Source organism: Mus caroli, chromosome 12, assembly GCF_900094665.2.
Source record: "Mus caroli chromosome 12, CAROLI_EIJ_v1.1, whole genome shotgun sequence".
NCBI lineage: Eukaryota > Metazoa > Chordata > Mammalia > Rodentia > Muridae > Mus > Mus caroli.
In genome coordinates, this window is record NC_034581.1 from 79,394,362 (window position 1) to 79,403,201 (window position 8,840).

Consider the following 8,840-nt stretch of genomic DNA (forward strand, 5'->3'; position numbering starts at 1 on the left):
TGCTTCTACCAAGTGCATATGGTGCCATGCCTGGCTGAAAAAAATGTTTTAATATTTCATTATTGCTGACTTTTAATTTCTTTTATTTTTTATTATTACTATGGTTTTTTTTTTTTTTTAGTAGTAGTACTATTTTTTTGAGACAGGGTTTCACTAATGTAGCTTTGACTGACCTCGAGTAGGGTATATAGACCAGAATGGTCTGGAACTCAGAGATATACCTGTCCCTGTTTCCCAAACTCCAGGGTTAAAGATGTGTGCCACCACACACTTTTTTTTAATTTGAGTAGTAAAAGTAATATTGTTCTGGGAACTGATGATTATATGTATGATAATAAGAGCCAAAACACAATTAGTAAGATAAAATTTATTCTTGCCAATAAATTAGAAAGGTTTTAGGTCAAAATAAGTGGCTTTTGGTGGTCAGTATCACTTATTGATATCCTGTTATGTGATTTAGCACTTTCCTAAAGTTACAAGACTAGATCACAATAGCAGAGGATGAGCTGTGGCATGGTGGCCGCACCTTCAATCCCAGTAAGTCATTATAGCAGAGGCAAGCTACATAGTTGCACCCTATCTCAAAAATGTCTTTAATCAAAGAAAATTACACTGTGTAAGTGAACAAATAACAAATCAGTCTAGTTGGGAAAAATGTATCTATTAAGTATATTTTATACATCTCTTTGCACACAGAAAATTAGGAAAGATTATAAAATAAAATATTAACAATGTAGGAACTGTTCACCCAAGATCAAAATTGGGCTAGAAAGTGTGGCCAGGTGTGGTGGCGCACACCTTTAGTCCTAGCACTGTGAAGCAGGAGCAGGTGAGTCTCTGTCTGAGTTTGAGGCCAGGCTGTTCTATAGAGCTAGTTTCAGGACAGCCTGGGCTATGTAGAGACCCTGCCTCAAAAAGCCAAAAATAAAATAGTTAAAAAGTGAGCATGTAAAATTAACCCTTTTGACACAGAGACCAAAAGTTTATTATCAAAAGAAAAAAAAAAATCAGCAGAATGTGGTAGTGTACACCTTAATCTCAGTACTCAGTAATAATCAGAGATAGGTAGATCTTTGAGTTCAAAGCTAACCAGGTCTACACAGGAAGTTGCAGGACAGCCAGGGTTACATAGTGAGTTCCTATCTGAAAACAACTAATTGGGAGTGGGACATTCTGATTCAATCTAGACTAACAAGGTTCAAAATTATAACAATAAATAAATCGTTTTAAATAGAGTTTTGTAAATTAAAATTATATCTTGAGTTTTAGAAAGAACAAAGAATAACATGTAGAGTGAGGGTTTTTTTTTCCTCCTTTGTGATAGGAGTCTGTGTATCACCAACTGGCCTAGAACTTGATATGTAGACCTCACTCCCCTCAGACTCACAAATTCTTATACCTCTGAATCAGAAATGCTGGAGTTAAAGGCATATTCTTGCGTATACACCACACCCTGCTAGGTTGGGTTTCAATCCTGTGTGATACAAATATTTTTAAAATTTATTTTATTTATGTATTTAATTAGTTTTTGGTTTTTCAAGACAGGGTTTCTCATTTTAACTCACTTTGTAGACCACTTGCCTCTGCCTTCCTGGTGTTGGGATTAAAGGTGTGCAATACCACACATGACCTTTGTTGTAAAGAAAATTCAGATGAATCTAAGCTTCTAATCATATCTTCCTCAACATATAACATGTTTCCCCTCTAAAACCACTTTATTTTTTAGATATTGTTAATTCATTAGTATTTAGCTCTTGGTAGACAGTAATGCTTTCTTCTTTTTTTTTTTTTTAAAGATTTTTTTTTTTTTTTTTTTTTTTGTTTTGGTTTTTCGAGACAGGGTTTCTCTGTGTAGCCCTGGCTGTCCTGGAACTCACTTTGTAGACCAGGCTGGCCTCAAACTCAGAAATCCACCTGCCTCTGCCTCCCGAGTGCTGGATCAAAGGTGTGCGCCACCACGCCCTGCGACAGTAATGCTTTCTTGAATGAAGTTTATGGAACATATATTTTCTTGTAAGGGCAATCACAGCCTGCTTAGGGATACTCGACAGCATTAAGCATTATTACTGGGCAGCCTTGTACTTTTGTTTATTTACTTTTTGTTTGTTGATTTTTGAGACAGGTTCTCACTGTAGACCAGACTGGACTGGTCTGCCTGCCAACATTCCTGAGTGATTGGTGTGTGTGTGTGTGTGTGTGTGTGATGACATTTTAAATAACTAGCAAAAAATTGTTGGATTTTGTGGCAGTAACTGCACTATGAAATGACAGTGTGGCCAGAAGGCTACACCACCTTGTTGTACCTCAGCTGGGAGTACACCTAATGGGCTGCTCAGAACTTTCACTGTTCTTCATCTGTTTATAAAATGACTGGAAAAGCTTAGCAAGTCCTGTTAGTGGAGTTGGAATTTTAGCAGATGAGCAAATTCACATATATAGTGTCTACGAATAAGGAGAAATAATGAGAATTGATTTTTTTTTTTTTCTGTTTCTGTGTGTATGTGCATGGATGCAAAGGCACTTGGAGGCAAAGGGTTGGTTGATACTGGGATGTCTATCTTCAGTTTCTTTTTCTTTCCTTTTTTTTTTTTATTTTTATTTTTATTTTTTTTTTGGTACAGGGTCTCACTGCACGTCAAGTAGGGAATTTTAGTTAGACTGATTTGCCAGTGAGCTTCCAGGGATCCTCCTGTTGTAGGACATTTGATCACACTGTGAACCCGGAGAGTGTGTTATTTACTGGAAAAACCTGTTTTTAGTTGTGTGTCTCTGCCTTTGCACATGTCTTTAATCCAAGAGTTTTCTGCTTGAATATTGTAAACAGATCAACAGATCAAGCAACCAGGTGACAGGAAGTGAACATAGGGAAAAAACCATAGAGAGTAAGAGTCAGAGATGCAAAGGAAATAGAAGCGAGGGGCACTCGGTTTGAACTGGGTCAGCTAAGGAGGGTCAGCTTGTTCTGCCTCTCTGAGCTGGCAGGCTTTCACCCTAGCATCTGGCTCCTAAGTCTTCATTGGTAAAATAAAACGAGTGAGATTTTGTTTAAAGAATAGTATCCTTCTGACTCTGCCTTCTGGCATTTAGGCTGCAGACCGGCACTGCAGTGCCTGTCTCTTTTGTGGGTTCTGGAAATGGAAGCTCAGGTCCTCATTTTGCATAGTAAACATTTCATCCTTAACTACCTTCGTAGTTTGGTTGTGTTTAGTTTGACAGACTGGTCTCATACTCAGATCAATCTGACACACACCCTCTTATAAGTCTTTAAGGTTTATGCTCCCACACCCACCCCTCAGAAACGTAAATTTACTTATTTAATTTGGCATGTGTCAGTGATTTATCTGTATGTATGTATGTATACTACATGCATGCCTGGTATCAAAGGAGGTAAGAATAGGGCATTGGATTCCCTGGAGCTGGAGTTAAAGATGGTTGTGAGCCACCATGTGGGTACTAGGAACTGAACCCAGTTCTCTTACTGCTGAATCATTATTTTTCAAGTCCCCAGAAACTTTTTTGGTTTTGTTTGTTGTTTTTTTATCTGTTTTTTGGTTTTGTTTTTTGTTTGTTTGTTTGGGTTTTTTTTGAGGCAGAGTTTCTCTGTATAATAACCCTGGATATCCTGGAATTCATTTTGTAGACCAGGCTACCATGTGTGTCATCACGCCTGGCTCAGAAACATTTTTTTTGTTTGTTTGATTTTGTTTATTTGAGACAGGGTTTCACTGTATAGCCCTGGATGTCCTGGAACTCACTCTGTAGACCAGGCTGACCTTGAACTCAGAAATCCACCTGCCTCTGCCTCCTGAGTGCTGGGATTAAAGGCGTGCGCCACTACACCCGGTCAGAAACATTTTTTAAAAAGTGTTATGGAGCTGGAGAGATGGTTCAGTGGTAAGAGCACTGACTGTTCTTCCAGAGGTCCTGAGCTCAGTTCCCAGCAACCACATGGTGGCTCACAACCATCTGTAATGGGATCCAGTGATGCCCTCTTCTGGTGTGTCTGAAGACAGCTATAGTGTGTGTGTGTGTGTGTGTGTATTTTTTTTTAAGCTGTTATGTTAGCTGGGTGTAATAACAGGCTTATAATTGCAGCTGCTCAGGAGACTGAAGCTTCTGGAGCTACAGACAAAGTTCAAAGCCAATCTGGACAATATATTGGGATTCTGTCTAAAAGACTAAGAGGAGATCTGTCTCTGTAGCTTGGTAGTGAAAAACTTGCCTGCACTACACAAAACCATCAGCTCAATACTTAGCACTGTCTTAGTTAGGGTTTTACTGCTATGAACAGATACCATGGCCAAGGCAACTCTTTTTTGTTTGTTTTTGTTTTTCGAGACAGGGTTTCTCTGTGTAGCCCTGGCTGTCCTAGAACTCACTCTGTAGACCAGGCTAGCCTCGAATTCAGAGGTTCAGTCCATTATCATCAAAGCAGGAATGTGGTAGCATCCAGGCAGGCATGGTGCAGGAAATGCTGAGAGTTCTACATCTTTATCTGAAGGTTGCTAGCAGAATACTGGCTCCCAGGCAGCTAGGATGAGGGTCTTAAAGGCCACACCTATTCCGATAAGGCCACACCTCCCAACAGTGCTACTCCTTGGGCCAAGCATATACAAATCATCACAAACACTGAAGGGAAAAAACCAGAAATATGCTCAATTATGATATATGGTTTAATTTAAATTTATAAATTTGAGAAAACTTAAAACCTCTGTCTTGCTAACTTATCTTTCTCTGTCCAGCTTTGTTTTTTTCTTTCATTAGATACATGGATATATATAAATGTGACTCTGTCAGCACCAGCTGCAGAGATATGTGATTATTAATTAACATTCTTAAAAATGAGTCAAAGAAATGGGTCAGCAAGGAAGGCGTTTATTGTCATGCCTGATGACCTGAGTTGTGTCCCTTGAAGCTCACATGGCAGGAGAGAACCATCTCCTGAAAGCTGTACCTGGCCTCCCCTCCGCACACTGCCATGGTTTCGCCTATAAACACACTTACATACGGAATAAATAAAATAAAATTCTTAAAAATGTTTTGTATTGTAGGAGCAACAACAATATTGGTATCGACAGCATCTACTTAGTTTGCAGCAGAGGACAAAGGTGCATTTGCCGGGACATAAAAAGGGTCTTGTCACAGCAAAGGATGTACCAGAACCCATCAAAGAAGAAGCTCCGGGGCCACCTGCCAGTCAGGTAGCAGAACCTCTTGCAGCTGAGAAGCCCCCATTGCCACCTCCCAGTGAAGAAGCACCACCTCCGCTCTCACCTGAGGAACCCCAGGTAATCATTTTGCGTTTATTCAGTCATGTAAGTTTTGTAAACACTTGTGTCAAGAATGGATGTATATTTTCATGTGCTCAGGTACCTGGAAAATTCTACTTTTGAAGTACCAAGATGTCAGTTTATCAGGTTTAGCAAAGGAATTATGTGAAGGTTGACTGAAAATGAAGCAATAAGATACTCTTGTCTCAGCACAAAAGAGAAATGTTCATGCGGGTTCATGACCACAGTACAGAGAAGTCATTTATCCTTAGCTTTTATGGTCAGTTGCCCAAACACTGCGACTCTGGACAGATTAGCTAATCATTCTCTACTAGTGTACTCATCTGAAGAATGGACATAGTCATTTATAATAGCTGTCTTACAGTGTTGAAGCATTACAAATGACCATCTTTGTCACATTGAGCTTGTTGACTGAAGCTTGGAAACTCCCCCATTCTCACAGCTTTGCTGAACTATATATCGTAGACCACTAGTGAACAGTGACAGGGAGAGAGAGGGCAGGAGAAGGAAGGCATGGAGGTTCTCTACTGCTCATTGGGTTGAAAGTACTACTAGACTTGTAGATTTACTTCCTGCTGGGGAAATGATTATCCTATCTAGTGAAGATGGTGGTTCTTAAACCCCTGTCCTACCATCCACAATAACTATGTAGAGGGGGATTTGTGTTTTGTCTAAATATAGGAGAACAGTTCTCAGCCTGAGTTTAAGGGATTCTAGACCCAATTGATTTGGTTGCTGTTTTATGACTTAGAAAAGTTTGTGTTTCTCTTATTTAGTCAGAAGACTCAGAAGACTCAGAAGAGGATTCTAGATTTAAACAGTTGAAGGCTATAGCAGCACATTGGCAGGCTGCAGCAGCACATTGGCAACAGCAGCAGCAGCAGCGAGTCGGCTTCCAGTATCAAGGAATAATGCAGAGGCACACACAGTTACAGCAGATCCTGCAGCAGTACCAGCAAGTTATCCAGCACTCACCACACATACAGGTAAGTGTTTCCAAAATAAGTAAGCAGGAAGTATTCCCAAGATGCATAAAGGATTTTTCGCTCCTAAAAGACATGTGAGTATGAACAACTAGCGATAAAGAAGTATTGACGGTGGGGGCTGGAGAGATGGCTCAGCGGTTAAGAGCATTGACTGCTCTTCCAGAGGTCCTAAGTTCAATTCCCAGCAACCACATGGTGGCTCACAACCATCTGTAATGGGATCCGATGCCCTCTTCTGGTGTGTCTGAAGACAGTGTACTCGAATACATGAAATAAATAAATAAATCTTTAAAAAATTAAGTATTGACAAGTAGCTGTTTGAAAGGATACTAGAGTGATGTGATGTTGTTTAGCCCAAGGGAAGAAAGAGATCATCACTAAGAGGCCTAGCAGTTTAGGCTTTCCCCTTGGAAATGTTTTTTATCTTCCTAAAAGTTCATGTAGTCTTGACTTATTAATTTAAGTTGGGACTAATGCATACATGGCTGTCTTGAAAGAATGTCTGTCCTTTATTTGTAGACCATGTCTCTGGATGTGCAGCTGCGACATTATGAGATGCAGCAGCAACAGTTTCAACATCTCTTTCAAGACTGGGAGCGAGAGTTTCAGCTGTGGGAGGAGCAGCTCCATTCCTATCCTCATAAAGATCAGCTTCAGGAGTATGAGAAGCAGTGGAAGACATGGCAGGGACATATGAAAGCCACTCAGACCTATCTCCAGGAGAAAGTCAACTCGTTCCAGACTGTGAAGAGCCAGTACCTGGGGAACATGGCAATGCCACCTCCGTTTGTTCCATATTCTCAGATGCCTCCACCTCTGCCAACAATGCCCCCTCCAGTATTACCTCCATCCTTGCCACCACCAGTGATGCCCCCTGCCCTGCCTACCTCCATCCCACCACCTGGCATGCCTCCGCCTGTGATGCCACCTTCTCTGCCAACCTCTGTCCCCCCACCAGGAATGCCTCCATCTCTTTCTTCAGGGCCACCTCCAGTTCTCCCTCCACCTGCCCTCTCTTCAGCAGGGTCACCACCAGTCCTTCCCCCACCGGCTCTACCTGGGGGACCACCCATCCTACCCCTCCCACCATTATCTTCAGCCACACCTCCCCCAGGAATACCTCCCCCTGGAGCTCCACAAGGGATGCCTCCTCAGTTAACAGCCCCACTTCCACCAGCTTCTGGTTCTCAGAACTCACAGATCCCAGAGAAACCTAGACAAGCACTGCTTCCCACACCTGTGTCTTTTGGTTCGACCCCACCTTCACCATATCACCCTCCACCTCAGTCAGAACAAGTGAATTCCAAACCTCTGAACAAGGTGTTCTCATCTGAGCAAGGACTGGGCGAGTCTTCTGCTCTATCTCAATCCGTCATTGCAGCTAAGGACATGCCAGTGAAGTCAGGTGGACTGCTTGCAGACCCTCCTAAGGGCAGTTTCTTGGAAGGTCCGAGAGGTCCAAGGTAGGTCAATGCTCTTACTGTGGCCAATTTTATATAAGCTGTACTGGAATCCAAACATTATACAGTTTTTGTATTTCCTTTGTACTTTTATGTATACACTCATGGCTTTACAGTTAAAATGTTAGTATTATTTGTTAATTCAACCTGACATAACTTAGAAAAGATTGCATACTCCTGTTTATTTAATGTGACTACTTTTATCTGGCGATAGTAGTCTAGAATGAATGTATTTTAGAGTAATGCTGACCACTTTTACTGACTTTGCAGTTTTAGAAATAATATTTTAAGCCAAATATAATGGCACATTTGTAATACCAGCACTTGGAAAGCAGAGGCAGGAGGGAATTAGGATTTCAAGGATTATCCTGAGCTATATGTAAAGTCAAGCCCAGGCTTAGCCTAGGCTATATGACCTGCTGTCTCATATAACAGAAAGGATAAGTCAGAGACAGAAAGAGTGGGAATAATACTTTAAACTTACCTGTTTTTCTTTTTGATTGTTTGACAAATAATTGAATTAGCAAGTATCATTTGCTAGATTTGTATAAGGGTAAATAGGACTTTTTAGAAAACCATTTGTTTGTACAGATACCACATGTCTTAGGATTTTACTGCTTTGAATAGACACCATGACCAAGGCAACTCTTGAAAGGACAACATTTAATTGGGGCTGGCTTACAGGTTCAGAGCTTTAGTCCATTATCATCAAGGCAGGAACATGGCAACATCTAGGCAGGCATGGTGCAGGAGGAGCTGAGAGTTCTACATCTTCATTTGAAGGCTGTTAGCTGACTTTCTGGCAGCTAAGGCCACACCTCCCAACAGTGCCACTCCCTAGGCCAAGCATATACAAACCATCCTACCAAGTTCCTGCTTTTACTCAAAATAGTCAACAAAAGAAAAGTCACAAAATCCCTGCCACCCTTCCACCTGTGCCACCCTGGGACCTTGCATCCTTTATATTTTCCTTAGGGAGATGTCTGTCTTTTTTTTAGGAGTGTGTGTGTGGGGGGGAATATATATATATGTATGTATATATGTATGTGTATATATGTATGTTAGAAAAGAAAAAAATCATGGTTGCTGTTTTTTTTTTTTTT

General features: G+C 41.0%; 1 protein-coding gene across 3 annotated transcripts in view; it reads left to right on the top strand.

Annotated features, from left to right (window-relative positions):
* The window catches only part of Ylpm1 (YLP motif containing 1), a 76,500-nt gene that overhangs the window by 12,488 nt on the left and 55,172 nt on the right, over positions 1-8,840 (top strand). For all 3 annotated transcript variants that reach the window (XM_021178800.1, XM_029484466.1, XM_021178801.2), the window contains exons 2-4: positions 5,052-5,288; positions 6,068-6,277; positions 6,797-7,740. In XM_021178800.1, the coding sequence (XP_021034459.1) occupies positions 5,052-5,288; positions 6,068-6,277; positions 6,797-7,740 (1,391 nt within the window). The remainder of the gene's footprint in view (positions 1-5,051; positions 5,289-6,067; positions 6,278-6,796; positions 7,741-8,840) is intronic.